Genomic DNA, 18,225 nt, shown 5'->3' with positions numbered 1-18,225 from the left:
TATGAGAAAAAAAATCAAAATCAACAATGAGAACTATAAAAAGGCAATAGATGCACATTGAAGATACATTTAGCTTTAAGAAGGTGATCTAATAATGGTTTGTTTATGACATCTTGACATATATCAAAAGCTTCAAGCTAAGAAAATGGGTCATTTTTGGTGATGGGGAAGTTGATAGGAGTTGATGGGGGAAAGTTTTTTAAAGTATATTCAAGTAAGGGACGAAAAGAATAAATAAACTTTAAATGACTTAATATTAGTTGGAATTAAATTAACATTAGTATTTGTTGAAGTTAAACTAGGAGTAGCTAATTATTAGAATCCTTAGTAGGAGAATTGGAATTAGAGTCATAATAGGTTATTAGAAAATAAATAAGACTAATTGATGTAAACTAAGATAGAGTAATTAAATAATATTAGTTCCTGTTGCATGTGTTGCATTTTTCAATTGTGAGACTCCGTTACTTTTTTACCTTCTTCTAGGTTAGACTCCTAGAAGGCTTTAGTGAGACTCCGAGATTTCTTATTTCTTTTTCTTTATCTTATAATTTTTTTTTCCCTCGTCTCTTGTTACCAGAATTTTATTTCATTCTTTTTGTTGTTTCCTCAATTGTTGAATCCTTAGCGCACATTATGCGATCGTAGTCAGCCCTCTTAGGATTGTCTTACATCAAAGACTCTCTTAAGTTGGTATGGGACTTTGGTGGGGAACAAACACAGGAGGCGTGGAAGACTCCTTTGTTCTTAATCTGAACTATTTAGAGACTGTTTAAAAATGTGAAGAAACTGGATCAGGTTCACAAAAAATTCATTCCTTTGTTCATGTTCTCTTTTTCAGGTGTGGGGCAAGGTGGGGGGTGGGCTGTGTGAAGGGGAGAGGGCAGAGCTAACAATTTCTTAGATGGGTCTTTTTTATTTTGTTGATCAGTTTGGTGCTATCTAATGGGATGGAGTTATTTTTGTTTCTTATGTCTATATCTTTGCCATTTGGTGTCCTTTCTCCCTATGTCCTCTATTATGTACTTTTTTGTTTAGGTGCTGTTGTTAATATTTTTCTAATTGCCCATCAGAAAGCCTTTAGGTGCTGTTAAAAATATGCTTGCTTGTCTATCAAAAGAAATTTTTTAGATAGGTAGTGTGTGTGCATTTTTTAATGTTTTGTTTTTAATATTCTTTATTTATTTATTTATCCATTTGATTTTTCTGTTACATGACTTGGAACTTCCCTATTCCCAAGCCAACCCCTTGCCCTTTTTGTTTTTTTTTTCTTTTAAAGGTTTAACTGTGTTGTATAGAACTTCCGATCAATGCATGTAACCAGAAAGTATTTTGTTGTGCTTTCAGTCATCAGGTACTTCGAAATCATCAAACCGGGCAAGATTCACCATTATCTCCTATATACAAGGTATCTGCAGTGTGCTTTTTATTTAAAAGCTCCTATTATATCAGAAGATATGTCTATTGTTTATCCTATCTCCACTCCTTTGCAGTTTGTTGGAAATGTTTATTGTCTGCTTATTTGGAAAACAAAAGCAAGCTAGAACTAAGATGATAACACATTAAAGGTTATGCATAGGTTGCATCATTATTCATTTGTGCATCAGGTGCAGCATCTTATATTTTAATCAAAATCAACCACAAGTATCATGTAGAATGGGGAAAGTTGCAGGATGTCTTAGTTTGTGTATGGATACATATGGATGCATATACTTGTGTACCTAAGTATCATTGATATCATCTCCCTCTGTTGTATATTCTTTTCCATGGGTTTCTCATTTTGTTCTTCATCATCATCATCATCATCATCATCATCATCATCTTATATTTTAATCAAAATTAACCACAAGTATCATGTAGAATGGGGAAAGTTGCAGGATGTCTTAGTTTGTGTATGGATACATATGGATGCATATACTTGTGTACCTAAGTATCATTGATATCATCTCCCTCTGTTGTATATTCTTTTCCATGGGTTTCTCATTTTGTTGTTCATCATCATTTTTTTTAAGAAGTACCCAGAATTTCTGTTAGAAAAACATGAGGTCTGAGTTCCTGCCTGCACAAACACCATTTATGATGTTTACTTAAATATTATTAACATTGTCCTTTTGTCTCTTAGTAATACTTTTTTTTTTCATGTGGTTTCTCATCCTTTTACTTTTTCTTTTTTTCTTTTTTAAAAAAAGATTTTGTGTTAAAAGGGCTTCAATTCCGAGCTCATGTTAGTATAGACACCATTAGTTGCTAGACCCATACAGTTATGAATTGACTCACTTCATCTTTTAGGTTAGGTAGGTTTATACTCCTGTGAACGCATGTCTTTTTTTGTCAAGCACCTTGTTAATAAATCCCATGTTGCTTATAAAAAAATAATAGTAACAACTTTTTAATGTTTATTAGCAAAAGTCTTTGGAGGATAGCGAGCCATTGAAGCTCAAGTTGTAGTTTAAATTTTTATTTGTCATAGCATGGTAAAAGAAAATTGGAAAATTTTACCCTATATATGAAATATTTACAAGCTACTCCCTTTGGCCAAGTATTCTCTTAGTCATATTGCCCATTTTTAGTTGTTTCCTTATTAATGGGATTCAATGGTTGTGTATTGTTTGGGTAATTTAGGCCACATTGGAATTTGAAATTTGAAATTTTCTAGTGAAGTGTCTGTTGGATGAGTAAAACAAATCACATGTGTCCAATTCATATTGGAAAATTTTGATACATGTTATCAGTCAAATAATTGAGTTGAATTTATGCCATGTTGACAAAGTTGTACTAAATTACATGGGAAATTAGATAAGCTATGTAACACTAAATTAAGGATATTTGAATTGGGATGTAATTAACCTAATAAAATTATAGGGAGATGGTGCAACATTACTTTTATAAACTAAATTGATGGTGAATAATAAATTGAAGATGAGGGATTTAAAAATGAAAAAGTTTGAAAAATAATAATAATGATGATGATGTGATGATTAATTGAGGAATTATAAAATTGTAAATCCACCATTTAATTAAGGGGAATTATAAAATTGTAAATGTGGATTTTGGGATGAAATTTAATTGAGGAATCATAAAATTGTAAATCCACAATTTAATTGAGGGGAATTATAAAATTGTAAATGTGGATTTTTGGGATTAAAATAATTAGATAGGTAATTTTATAGTGTTAATGTTGGGTGGTTGGTATAGATTTGAAAATTTAAAAATAAAAAAGGGAAAAGGAAATAAAAAAAGATAAAAGATAAATAAAAAAATATATATGATAAATATAATATAGAAAGAGTGGTTGCGCACATGACACTACTTAACAAAAGAATAAGGAAATGAGGCATTGTAGTAAGTTGTTTCAACTATGTACAACTGCATACAACTGATTGTGTAGTTGTGATTTATTCTGTGTAGTTGTTGATGATTTTGTATAGTTGGCTATTCTAAAATAGTATTGTGTATTTTGTATAAATACCCTTGAGATATATGAGAATATTCATTCAGCAATTTATCAAGTAGGTATTAGAGTGAAAGCAAAGAACTTTCCACTCTTTTTCACTCTCTTCGTTACCATATCATGTCTACAAAAATAGATATAGGTATTTCTAATAGCAAAAAGCCATCCATGGTGACCATTCACGAGATTGTCTCTCTAACAATTTTTGTTAAATTAGATGGTGCTAATTATTGTGTTTGATCTCAAATTTTAAAAATGCATGTTGCTGGTAGAAAGAAGAAGGGATATATCACAAGAAAGAAGACTATACCTATAAAGGATGATCCAAACTATGATGAATGGGAGGTCGAAGACATTCTAGTCAAGTCTTAACTCATCAATTCCATGACTGACTAGCTAATGTCACACTTTGTGCAGTGTGGAATGACTAAGAAGGTGTGGGATGCAGTCAAGAGGAGCTATTTTGATGTCTCTTGACTCTTCTCAAGTGTATGAATTGATGAAGAAATCCTTTCAATCACGGCAAGGCGGTCGTCCTCTTGTAGAATATTACAATGAGTTAAACTCAATATTCATGGAGTTTGATTATCAAAAACGTAATGATATGACATATAGTTGATATTGAGAAACAAAGGAATTGTACTGCTGAGAATTGGGTTTATATATTTCTTGTAGGTCTTGATAACAGTTTGGATCAAGTTAGCGGTCATATTTTTGTCACCTCTCATTTACCAAGTCTAGAGAAAGCCTATTCACTAGTCCGTCATGAAGCGTAGAGGCAGGTCACCATGGGAATGGAAGATCACTCTGAGGCTTCGACAATGACTGTACGGAATGGAAGATAACATTCACAAAAAAAATTTGATAATCAAAAGCACGAGCAGACATTTGGTTGATGAGAAAAACAACAATCATGACAACCTTAACCTAGAAACGTTTTGGAACACGCATGGTAAAGCATAAAGCCCGAGCCACCTCTAGAATGTGGCGGTTTTTATGCTCTATTAAGTCGTTACGTTGTGGCATGTAAGTACACGTTGTCTAGTGGAGGACTTCATTTTCTTTGAATAAATCGACAAGGGTTTGATTCACAGACTCACGACCATTGTTAGAGTGAAAAACCTTAACCCGAGTATTAAATTTGTGGAATCTCTTTTGACAAAACTGAGCATCTTGCTGCTAGGTAAAGGCCATTATTCTTAGACTTAAGCAAATTTACCCAGCTCACTCTAGTACAATCATCAATAAAAGACAAAAAGTATTTAAGACAAAAAGTATTTATGAGCCAAAACAAAAAGAGTAGAAAAAGGACCCCAAACATCTGTAAAAACCTGAGTAAAAGGAATCAAACTTTTAATTGAGATTTATTTTGAAAGACACATGATGATTTTTAGCATAAATGCATTGTTCACACCTTAAAGTAGAAGTTGAAATATTTTGAAACAACCGAGGAAACAAATGTTTCAAATAAGAAATAGATGGGTGACCTAATGGATAATACCATAAAAGAATCTTTTCTCTTGCTACTTGAAAAACATGGTCAGATTCAAATTGTAACTCTATTGCCCCCTTCTAAGTATTAAATGACTCTTCCGAGACTAATCCTGAGGTGCATGTTCTTTCACCTTTAACTTCTGAAATTGCTACATTGAATCCACAAAATGTTGAACAAGGTAGGAGATATCCTCTTCGTGATCATAAAGAACCTAATAGGTTGGGTTTCTCAAAATCATCCTCTAATGTTGCCTATGCTATTTCTTATTTTGTCTTTTATCATCGTCTATTTAAGACTCACCTTACTTTTGCTCTTTAGTTATCATTTGTGTCTATTCCTAGTCATTTTTAGGAAGCCCTTAAAGATCCTAAGTGGAAGTCAACTATGGTAGAAATGAAGGCTTTCCAGAAAAACTCTACTTGGGAGATGGTTGAGCTTTCTTAGGAAAAGAAGACAACATGATGTAAGTGGGTGTTTTATGTGAAGCACAAATTAAGACAATTGACGGGTACAAAGCTAGACCAATTGCCAAGGGATACTACACACAGACTTATAAAATTTACTATCAAGAGACCTTTGCTTCTGTGGCCAAGAAGAACACACTATCAGAGTCATGCTTTCTTTTGCGGTCAATTTGGACTGGCCATTGAGACAGTTTGATGTAAATAATGCCTTTTTCCATGGTGATTTGTTAGAGGAGGTGTACATGGACCCTTTTTCAGGGTTTATACCAAAATGAGGCAAAGTATGCAAACTAAAAAAGGCTTTGCATAGATTGAAACAATCACCAAAGACATGGTTTGGCAGGTTGAGCTACTTGATGATGATTTTAAACAGTGATGGCAGATCACACTCTGTTCTATAGGAGAGATTGTGATGATATTACTTTGCTTATTGTTTATGTTGATGACATTATTGTTATAGGTAGTAACTCTACAAAAATAGAAAAGGTTCAAAGCTATTGGCCAAGGAATTTGAAATGAAGGACTTAGGTACTATAAAATCTTCTTGGGTATTGAAGTGTCTTGGTCCAAGCAAGGACTCTTCCTCTCACAATGAAAGTATACATTAGATCTCTTGGCTGAAACTGATAACTCCATTTTCAAATCGATAAATCATGGCTCGCCCATCTACCTTGATTAGATTTCAATGAACGAAGAAAGATATCAGAGACTAGTGGGGAAAATTAATCTATCTAACCCACACTAGACTTGACTTGTTATATGCAGTTAGTATTGTAAGTCAATTCATGCATAATCTGAGTGATCGACACATGAATGCAATAAATCGTATCCTAGTCTATCTGAAGTCCTTTCTAGGCAAAGGTACTATGTTCTCTAGGTATGGACATCTAGATATTGAGGGTTACACGAACTCTATCTTTGTCGGATCTAGATCGAATAGAAAGTCTACGTTAGGGTATGTGTCATTTGTAGGAGGAAATTTTGTAAGTTGGAGAAGTGAGAAACAAAATGTGGTCTCATTGTCTGGTGCAGAAGCTAAATACCGTGTGTTTCATCATGCAACTATGGAACTTGCTTGGTTAAGAATTCTCTTAAGTGAGCTTGGGTTTGGTTCTAAGAAACCTATGATGCCCTTTTGTGATAACACGACCACCATTGAGATTGCAATTAATCTAGTGCAACACGATCGAACTAAGCATATTGAACTTGGCATGAACTACATTAAGGATAACTTAGATTTTGGCATGATAAAGGTTCCCCATATCAAGAGTACAGATTAGTTGGTGGATATGATGACTCATGTTGCTACTAGTGGTCCATTCTATGCATCATTATCCAAGTTGGGCATATATAATATCTATGCACCAACTTGAGGGGGAGAGTTAGTTGTGTTAGTTGTGTGCAACTATGTATAACTATGCATACAATTGTGATGTACAGTTGTGTGTACAACTGTGTACAACCAATTATGTAGTTGTGATTTATTCTGTATAATTGTTGATTATTTTGTACAATTAACTATCCTAAAATATTCATGTGTACTTTGTATAAATACTCTTGAGATATATGAGAATATTCATTCAACAATTTATCAAGTAGTGTGTAGTGTGTTGCCAAAAAAAAAAAAAAGGAAAGAAAGAAACTAAGGAGGAGAAATAAAGTCTCAGCCTTGGGTTTTTTCCATGAGGAGAGCCACCATTTTGAGGATCCAATCGTACTCCGTTTTTTATGAAATCTTGATAAGGTGTTTTCATTGAGGCGAACGTAATTATGGTGTTAGATTGAATTTCAATGGCTGGATTTTCAATATTTAGTAAGGTGGTTTGTTCTCGAATCATTTCATAATTTTGGAATCAATATGTTTTTCCTTTATATTGTTCCTTTTGTGATTCTGTTATATATATATATATATATATGTATGTATGTATGTATGTATGTATGTATGTATGTAGTGCCTTATTTTTCTGTGATTATGTGATTGTCTAGTTGGTCATTTATGATAACAATGTTAATATGAAATCAATAGTTTATTTGTTAGTGATAAAGCTCATGCTGGTTGAATATAAATACATGTGTTGGGCATTTAGATATTGTTTGGAATGTGGCTTTGACATCTTGAATTGTTAAATATTGCGATACTGGAATGATATATTTCACTAGCATCATGATTGCATGAAAAAAAAGAATAATAAATTGTGTGAATGAGAATTAAAAGAAAGGAAACTAAGAAAAAGAAATGACTCCACAAGAGGCAAATTAAGAAGAGAGAGATTTCTGGTGTGAAAGACACAAAAATTTACTCTATGAAGACCTCAAGTGGGGAGTGTATTTAGGTACGGACACGTATCCTTCAAGTGAAAGCCCGAGAACAATGGTGCATTGTGTGTATTCATTCTCATGTGCATTTTTGCTATGATGAGATTTGCATATGTTATATACAAAGTTGAACTGAATTATTATTATTATTTTTGTGTATGCATGCTTATTTCATTAGGTAGGAGTATTTATTAGGTGCAATGCACTTTATTAAGCGATTTGAAAATGCTTGCTCCTCATTTCCTTAAAAATTTTAGATGCATATATAGCTATAGAAGAACCATTGGAGGATCAGGGAGCGTTGTAGAATGCCCCAAGAAGTTGAGCTGTTTGAAAGATTGTTATTAATTTATATTTAATTTTTAACTTGTACTGACTTGGTTAAAATGGATGATTGTGTTGGAAAATGGGAATTATATTTGTTGCTGGGAATGTATTTGCTGCCCAACTGTGTTGTATAGCTGTAAAAGTTTAAATCCCTAATTTGTAGTGTTGATAATTAAATCCCTGATTTGTAGGAATTAATGAGGTCCTACTTTCATAGAATTGTTAAATTCTTTAGTATAAATTCTGTAACTATGGATAAGTAAAATTCTGATTTTAATTTTCCCACAGATTGTAATTTGGACTTTACGTTGTCACTTTGTAAAGAACCTTTGGAAGCATTTTGAATTAAGATTAATTATAGAAATTTTTTAAAGATTAGTTGTAGAAATTTTTATCATTTCCTCAAGTGGATATTGGATTAGAGAACTATTTATATTTGTATTTGTGGCCTAGTTATTAAGAATTCACTTTATTAAATCCTAGTCTAGTAATTTTGTCATAACCCATTGACATTGGATGGATATTATTTACTTTGGGCCCATAACCTTCACGATTGTCCTCACTACTTTAAAACTCATCCAACCAATTTAGAGGCATCACCCCTTGTGAATGTCAGGAACTTCTCCTTCCTAGGTGATGTGGAACATCACAACTCACCTTCCCATAAATGCCTAATGTCCTCTCAACCCATGGCTCAGGTGTAGTTGACTCTGCACACTCAAAGCTTAGGATTGACTTTGATACCACATTGTCATCACTCGAATTCCAGGTGACCTGAAACTCAACATGTGACCCCAAGTCAAAAGTTCGATCTTAAGGATTGAATGTATTCAAGTTGATGGTCAACTAATTAACCTGATTTTCCTTGTATAATTTAAAATCTAATTTTAAATAAAATTACTAGATGAGGATTTAACTAAGTGAATTCTCAATAACCAAGCCACAAATCTGAATAATTCTCTAATCCAATATCCACCTAAGGTAATGATAAATATTTCTACAGGTAATCTAAATTCATCTTTCTTGTTCCCTTTTTGCTCTTGGATCTAATTGGTGTCCTCAATATCTTACTCAATTAGTTATCTTCTTGTGACTATCTCAAAGTCGTCTCTTATGGCTAATGGTACTGCCTTATTCTTGATCACTGACCTCAATCCATTTTGAAACATTCTTCCCTTCTCATCATCCTCTCTAATCACATCCTAGGCAAACCTTGATAGCTCAAAGAAATGGGACTCATACTCTTACACTATCATGGTCCCCTATAAGGTGTTTAAACTCCATTCTTTTGGTGTGTCTAACAACTTCCCTATAATATTTATTTGGGAAAATTTCTTCAAATCGGTCCCACATCATTGCATTTGTATCATTCACCCTCATTGTTTCCCACCAAAAATCTACCTTGTCCAACATGTACTCTAACAAACTTGCACTTCACTCTTCTGGAATATACAAGCCCTTCAATATTCTCTTTATATACCTAAACCAATGTTTTGCCACTTTTGCATTTGGTTACACATTAGATGATGGGGTTGCATTACCATAAACCTCTTCATAGCTTCCATTTGGCTCATGATTGCCCTTGTTAGGTGAGTTCCCCTCTTGAGTATTGTCAGAATCTTATTATGCTTGTGCACCCCCGGATCTCCTTGAACCTTGACCTCTTAAGTAGTTGGGTGGTTCCCCCTAGTCCTCTTCTCATTTCTTTGAGTTCGTCCCTGATCAAATCCAGTTCATTCTCCTGCCTCAACCTCCCTCTCCATGACCTTCTTGACATTTCTCACTATCAACCAAGGCCTAATTCAGTCAAACCGTAAGACAAGTAAAATATATCCACGTACAATAATTTAACAGTTATACTGTCTATAGCATTTTTCTATCACAATATCTATGCAACAATAGAATTTGTATCCATGCACTATAATAATACATTTTTCCTTAACCAAGACAACCACTAACATATTATATCAAACACATACCAAAAATGAATAAATAAACAAGCACACACCAAAACTATTCCCAGGGTATTATTGCAACCTTGGCTTTGATACCATGCTGTTATGACCTGTTGATATGAGATGGATATCGTTCGCTTTGGGTCCACAGCCTTCATGACTGCCCTCATGGCTTTAAAACACAATCAACCAATTCAAAGTCATTACCCTTTATGAATGCTAGGAACCTATCCTCCCCAAGCAATGTGGGACATTACAGTGTGAGTGTCAAGTCATGCTTGCAGCTTTTGAAAGGGGTGGAGTGGGAGCTTAGCCAAGGGCTTGGCTTTAGTGTGTAGAACTCAGGAGTCAACTTTTAAAGGTTACTAATTCTGCATGCCTTGTTAGGGATTCTTTTAAGTTGCTGTCTGCAAGAGAAAATATTACTGCATTTAGATATTCAATCCAGCCAAAATATTTCAGCTTGGATGAAATTCCTTCCAGCTTCATATTCTATTTTCTTTACTTCTCATTGTCCTTGCTTCTTGTACTTGCTTGTAAGTTCAGATTGTTGTGATTATCAATTGTGTGATTACTGGATGGGTATTTTGAATTTATTCTCATTCAGTGAATAGATATATATCTCAACACCTGCTGTAAGTGCTGCATGCCTGTTCTTGCTTTTTTCCACATTTGACACTTAGCTTGGCCATAATCATGTTTCATCCATTTTTTGTTGTCTTTTATGTATAACAACTGCATTTATATTTTTGTTATATCCCTTTCTTTTAAAGAGGTTGATCAAAATCTGTATATGTTGCTAACTATTTAGTGTGGCCTGCAAATCTGTGTATACTGCTAGCTATTTACTGCGTCCTGTGGAAAATCTGTACAGGTTGTGAAGACTGTATATGCATCTCCAAGTCGAGTTGAGTTCCATTTGGATTCAAAAAAGGCAAGTGCTTTTATTGTCACCAGGATCCAATTTCATTATGTAGTGCTATAGTATCTTCAGCTCCTGTCTGACTTTGTGCCAAATATGTTTCCAGGAGGTAGAAACAATTCCTGCTTATCCAGATATATGTTTTGCAGTTGATGATTTCGATTCCACCTTTGATGCAGTGGTAATGTAGTAATGTTGTTTTTTCCTTTTTTTCACTTAAGGTGAAGTTTTCTGTGATTCCATATTCAAAATTTTGTATCATCTTTAGTGTTTGTGATTCCATACCCTATTGCTACAAATGCTATGTATATTATCCGTATACTTGGATTTATGCATAATACCCATATACTTGGATTTAACCCCCTTCATCATTTTTCTTTGATACTTATTCATGGCCATTAAGAAAGAAAATTCACACTTCTACCTCCAAAAATCAGGCTGAATAGAATGTTGATTGAAGTATGGGGTAAAAGTAGAACTACTATAAGTCGCACATATTCAAGAGAAAGTGCTAAACCTTTTTCCTAGAAGTATAAAGTTGCATATATTTCAATCACACTTGGGATTTAATGAAACCTATCATGGGTTTTCATATCATAGTGAAAATAATGTGTTGTTTTTCAGTTATATTTTTCTAATGGAGTGTTTAGGCTAGTTATTGGTATGATCAAATCCAAAAAGGGATGCCAATGAAAAGGAAGTTCAGATGTACGCTTGTGCATGTATTCTACTAGACAGTCTTTAGGCTAGTGATTTTATATATATATATAGGTAAACAAAATATGCATTCAAAGCACCAAGAAGAGTGCAAATACAACGATTGCCTAGAGATGGCCAACAAATAGGGAAAGGGAAAACAAAAACTACTCCCTCCCTTAGTTAGAACCTAACGAAGCAATAACATAGGGCTTATAGTTATGTACAACTTGGTTCAAGAAAACAAGTAACAGAAGAACAAGTTTTTTAGTTTTAGGACAGAGAGCTCCTCGTTTTTAAATGATCTTCTATTTCTCTCATTCCAAATTGTTCAAAAAAGGCACAAAGGAGCTACTCCCCACACTATTTTCCGTTGCCTTCCAACACAGGGTCCACGCTAGCCCAACAAAGTCTCTCTAACTAAGAAAGACAACACCCAACAAACATCAAAGAGAGAAAAAAAACTGCCACAAAGCCCTTGCTATACCACAATAAAGCAAGATGTGGTCAATTGACTCCTGAATATAGGAAAGGAAGCATCTGTTAGTCAAGGACCGCCCTCTCCTCTAGAGATGATCTAAAGTCAAAACTTTACCTTACAAAGCCTCCTAAGTAAACAAACTCGCCTTAGGTGGAGCCCAAGAGTTCCAAACAACAGCCTTTGGGAAGGGGTTAGAACACCTAGGCTCTAGACAAGAGTAAAGAGATTTCATAGAAAAGGAACCACTTTTTGTCTCCAGCCATATGACCTTATCTTTTACTCCCCCATTCACAAAATGCTCTACAGTAACAATTTCCCAATCATTTGGGTTCCTAAAGAACCTAGGAGTCTAACAACCACTAAAATTAGATTGATTCCACAAATCCGCCACCCATGCCTCCTTTGAGCTAGCCAAGGCAAATAAGGAGGGGAAAGAATCACACAACGGCTCATTATCACACCACCTATCTTTCCAAAGCTTGACCCTCCTTTTAGCCTTTAGGCTAGTGTTGATATGAGAAATCTGATTGGTTTGGAGAAGGGGCCCATTTTTGGGTTGGGAGTTGGTAAAAAATTGTAGATGTGCATGCATAACTTTTATAATTGTACTCCTTAAATCTGCATCCAATTTAAGAAACTTTTGACACAATGCATTTCTTGTTAAAAAATATATCATATTTTGAGGTTTTTTTCTTTTGCTTTGTAATGTTATAAAGCTTTCAGGTTATTTCGCCTGCTTTACTTGCAGGGAATTTGTTGCAGTTATTTTTAAATTCATCTCCCTTTTATCTTCTTGGACACCTCTATGAAGAACAAAACAAATCATGCTACGAATGAAATATTATTATTAGTCTCTTCTGACATTTGTACACTTATAGTATGATCTCATGGAATGTTTGTTCTTTTATTCTTCTCAGGTTTTGACAGAAACAGACCATTGCTATTGTGTGCTCCTCAATGCACATGATGGGGCAGCATTTCCTAGTGAAAAAACATCACCTGATTGTAGTTCTAGCAATACATCTTCTTTGAGAATTGATACTGATTCTGAAAAGTCAAAGAATACCAAGGTAGGGGTCAGTCCTCAGTTTATGTATGAAATTACTAATTCTAATTTCATGGTTGCTAGAGTCTGAATTCATTGAGCTAACAGTTTTGAACAAGCTAGTGGTTTTTTGTTTATAGATTCCTACTGTGTAATACTTCATATAATTGGTAACTTGTTTTGGAATGTGTTTGTGTCAAGTCTTGCATGCCAAATGAATGGAAACATATTAAGGTCAAAAATGTATTTTATTTAATGTGCATGAGTTATAATTAGTAATTGCTATTTATTTTCATTTTGGTTGGAAATTGTTACTTTCCTTCTACTGATTGATCTTCTTTCTACTTTGATAAATATTATCAAGAAAATTTTGTATATGGTTTTAACTTGGGATTTTTTTTTTTTTAATTTTAAAAAAAGAAAAGAAAAATTGCCATCCTTGAGAACAATAAATTGATTGGTAAGGGCCATTGCTGGGATAGATGCAAGTAGGCTGCTTTTTGATGATCTAACGGCCTTGTCATACAGAACAACAGAACTAGCACTATTAGCTTTCTCTTAGGCATTTTATATATACGTGTGTGTGTGTGTGTGTGAACTAGCACTCTTAGCTTTCTCGCAGGCATTTTGTATGTGTGTGTGTGTAAGTATTTATGCATGTATAAAGAAGGATGAGAAAGCCCTTCGAAAAGGGAAATAAAGTATTTGTAGAAGAGAATACAAAATCTCTGTACCAAAGAAAAAGGAGCTTTGGCTTCTTGATCCCAAGTCTTGGTTCACCAAAACTAAAAGGGGCATGAGATCCTAGCAAAGTAGACTAGAGAAGAGACTTCTCTATTGGATCTCCATAACTCATTAGCTATACAAGACAAATTGTCACTGAATCCTCCTCCACCAAGATGTTAGAGACATCCAACTCTTTTACAATTTTGAGATCCTCAAGTAAATCAAGTTTCTTCACATGAATTGCTTGCCTAAATTGGCTCCCTTCATGAAAGCCTGGTCAATCCTGCCCCTGGGGTTCTGTATGATCTGAAAACGTCATCTCTGCTGGATTACCCAAGCAACAATCTTCATGGTTAAGTTTCAATTACCAAAAAGTGTACGAGCCCCAAATGTCCACCACTCTCCTGAATTTGGCAGATCAATGTTCAAATCCTTCTAAACAATGTTGAAGAGAATTCCAAAAAACTCTTTGGCACTGACATCCATAATAGGTGTGATAAATATTTTTTTCACAAGTCATCAATCCCTTCCTATCATCAATAATAGTTTTCTCATAAGAGTCATCAATCTCTTCCTATTGTCAATAACGCGAACATTCTCTCGAGTCAAGTTGTCCACAAGGTCACTAGAATAGCCCTTCTTCCCCCAAGGCGCTCCCTCAAAGATGACTCCTATCAAAACCTCAAAAAGTTGTAGCTGAGATATCAGAAATGACTCTATGAGTTACCCATGCTAGCACTGCTATAGAAAACAGTCTTTACCATAAGTGCAAAGCAAAGGGTGATGAAGGAAAGATGGTCTGCTGATTCCCTTTTTCCTGAGGATTGATTTGCAGTCAACACTAATGGATATGAAGTATTCTAAGCTGAAGCAGATTGTTTATATTACCTTCCTATTAGACATTGAAGGAGTAAAGACCTGAATTTCTGATGGAGTTATGGACTTCCAAATACTTAATGAGGATTAGATAGAAAAAGGCATCCAGTGCTCTTTTCAGTCTGTGCCTGCTTCACTTTCAGTTTTCTATTAAGAGAGGGCAAAGGAACAAGAAATTGTTCTGTTTGTGTTTCTTTTACATCAACAATTGAAAGTATAAGTATATACTTTCAATCTATTACCTACTAAATTTTTTTGCAACTTCTTCTAAAAATAGGCAAATTATATTTTCTCGTAGTGTGCTTATCAAATTTTTCTCAGCGGAAAGTGGTCTCTTTAACCTTCCACACAAGCTGAAAAGTGGTATTTGATTGTTAATATATTGTTTTTTTGAAATGCTACTTAACAGTAATCTGGATCCAATACAATACTTTGCCTGATCAATTTATAGACACCTTGACACATTTTTAGTTGCTGTGCAGCTTACTCTTTTCTCTGGATTTGTCAGCTATCAAATGGTTCGAGAAGCATATGATGGTATATTTTTCTGTAGATCACCTAAATGTGTTTCTGTTTCTTAAAGCCAAAAAGATTCAAACATAAATATATGTTGACTTTTAGCACTCAGAGCAGTATATGGTTTTATTTTCTTTAATTTAGGCTGATAACTAATTTTCCTCACTGCTTTCACATCTTAACCATGCAGAAAAATTTAGATCTCAAAGGGCTTCCTCTCAGTTTGACACTGTAACCAGGCGTATTAGGATGCACATGTTTTAAACCTTTCACTTGTTTACTATGTTGACTCGAAACAACTGTCAAGCAGTTGGAAAGTGGCATTAATACAATTTTAGTGAATCCCATTACCAGTTTTTGGGAAATTGGAATAAAGAAAGCATATGAAACTGAAATGACCTATTCAACCTCTAAACAATGTGCAAAACCGGAGTTGGAGATTGTTTTGAATTTGAATGGAAAACCAACTTGATTCTGCCAGACTGATGGAAGCAATGGAAAATGTGAGAGAAATTCCATTATGTTAGTTATCTGATCACTAACTAGCCTGATACTTCAGTGACTGGATTTGTTGCCATCAGGTTTGTGCCTGAAAAACCTTGAGATGCCACAAAAAATTTTCTCCAAAATTTTTCTGCAAATAGTCTAGGACTTTGTTGCTTCAATGGGAGTCCAAGATCAAAATCATCTTGTGGATGGTTATCTTTTTTAAACAAGTTGATGATAGCTAGGTCCTGCTTTTTAGATCTAGTGCCTATTGTCATGTCATGCAAAGATCTAGTGACAATTTTTCTTCTTAAAAATCATGTGGAAGTTATTTGGAGAACTTTAAGCCAACATGAAGAGAACAACATATTTCACATAGTTCTTTATTTTTTTTCATCTTTCAAAGAACTGATTCATTGTGATGAATTGGGCTTAAGTAATAGTCCATTGGTAATCCACGTTGTGTTGGTCAGTTCACAGGAGTTATAGGAAATGAAAAGTTTGTTAACTAAACATTTGGAAAAAAGCTCCCAAGGTGATAGTTCACTCATACAGGTTTTGGGTGCAACATTGATGAGTGAGAATATGATGACATTGGTAATCCACATTATGTTGGTCAGTTAGCAAGAGTTATAGTGACTGGAGATTTTGTTCATTCAATGAGGGGAAAAAGAGTCTTCAAGGTGATAGTTCACTCATACAGGTTTTGGGTGTGACACTGACAAGTGAGAATATGATTACAAATTATTTTCAGGTTTGAAAAGTTGCTCCTAGTTTAATACTTTTGGCATGTTTTTCTAACATGTGAATATCTCGTTTGCTATCCATACTTAAAAACAATCTGAACAAGATGGATTAAATTTGTTGACCATATTACTCATCAAAAAAAAATAAAAATTTGTTGAGCATATGCTCTTAGTGATTCTGCTGCATCCATCAAAACTCTTCATATAATTTAGTGCATGAGGCAAGTTATCAGTGGATATAGAAGTTTGATTTATTTCAATCCAAACTTGGTAATTTTCCAAAATAACTTCTGTAGCTATTGTTTGCAATAAAAGGTTTCTGACTTACCAAAGGCAGAGTGTACTTCTAACTTCTCAATTATGGGTTCGCTATACCAAAATCAATTTTGTGATTCATATTCTAAAATTTTTGGTGCAGTTTGCTGATGTATGAAGAATTGAATATTGTAAATTCGCTTTGTTTATCTAGTTTTTATTTCTCATTTTTCCTATTTTACAGCTGGAAAATCTCGATTCGGAAGCCTTTTGTTACTTGGTCAATCCGCTGGAAAAACAGACAGGCTTTACATGAAAGGTCCTGGAGGGCGTGGGGAAGTTGAAGTGGCTGTTTCCGGTGTTGCAGGTAGTAAGGAACTTTCTTCTACTTGATTTAGCTAGGTTATAAAAGCCGGTTTCATTTCTTATTTTGGTCTAGAATATTTGCTCAGCGCTCAAAACTTAAATTTGTAATGACCTATGCTTGATGACAACTGATGAAGATGTACAAATGTCAAGGTCCTCAACACACATTAGCATTTTGCACCTATTGGCATGAATATTTTTATGTTTCTTTGTTCAGCTATGGTGAAGTGTTTGATAGCATATATAGCTGATATTCAGTTATCAAAAGCGTTTGATCATATCCAGGATGAGTCATATGGTATAAATGCCTTATGTTTGATGACATGTATCATTAAAATTCCATTAATATTTATGATGGGTTGAATCAGAAGAAAACACTTGGTGGTATTGTCCTAACAAAAATTTGCATGCTCTCTGGTCTTCCAGGTCAAAGTTTTCCAAAAACATTACTATTTATCAAAATAGAACCCACTGCTTCATTCCAAAATCAATAACTTGCTGTGTCATATTGACTCCACATCAGTTGGGCTGGGAGGTGAGAGTAGGGACTGAAGCCAAGGGATCTAATCATTCTATTCTGCTGATCTGTCCCAACAGGTAGTGGATCCAGCAGAAAAGAATAAGTGGTTCACGACAACCTCCTTTATTAAGTTCATGGTCTTCAGTAACTGCTGGAGTAATGAAATGTATCCATGGGTTTCTCTGTCACCCTTTCTTAACATGAATTCTTCAAAATGAGGGTTGATATGGTGTGGACATATCAGATTCAGGGTCCAATTATTTTTTTGAATTTAATGATAGCACCACCTAGATTGTCTCTAATGGTAACTGCTTCATTATATGTAGCATATATATTTGTGTGCTAGGAAGAAGAGCTCTGTTAAAAAAGCATATACCATGACATTAGGCAGTTGCATGTCTTGAAAATAAACTGTCATAATATTCTAGCCCTTGGTTCGAGAATATCCTGGCCATAAACCAGATACCTAGCTTTTCTTTCAATCGTTCCACTCCCATCACCAGATAACAGATTGATTTGGTTTTTATACTAGGAGTTTGGGATATATATTCATTTATTTCTTTCAATCAACTTTTCACTCATTTC

At 34.4% G+C, this 18,225-nt stretch overlaps 1 protein-coding gene across 2 annotated transcripts in view; it reads left to right on the top strand.

Annotated features, from left to right (window-relative positions):
* Positions 1–18,225, top strand: part of LOC100262573 (uncharacterized) — a 30,162-nt gene that overhangs the window by 10,768 nt on the left and 1,169 nt on the right. For both annotated transcript variants that reach the window (XM_019216678.2, XM_002285398.5), the window contains 6 exons: positions 1,345–1,405; positions 10,880–10,939; positions 11,034–11,108; positions 13,022–13,174; positions 15,234–15,288; positions 16,999–17,121. In XM_019216678.2, coding sequence (XP_019072223.1) covers positions 1,345–1,405; positions 10,880–10,939; positions 11,034–11,108; positions 13,022–13,174; positions 15,234–15,288; positions 16,999–17,121 — 527 coding nt within the window. The remainder of the gene's footprint in view (positions 1–1,344; positions 1,406–10,879; positions 10,940–11,033; positions 11,109–13,021; positions 13,175–15,233; positions 15,289–16,998; positions 17,122–18,225) is intronic.

This window comes from Vitis vinifera, chromosome 18 (assembly GCF_030704535.1).
Source record: "Vitis vinifera cultivar Pinot Noir 40024 chromosome 18, ASM3070453v1".
NCBI lineage: Eukaryota > Viridiplantae > Streptophyta > Magnoliopsida > Vitales > Vitaceae > Vitis > Vitis vinifera.
The sequence above is the reverse complement of the archived record's forward strand: the minus strand, read 5'-3'. Positions and strand labels throughout refer to the sequence as shown.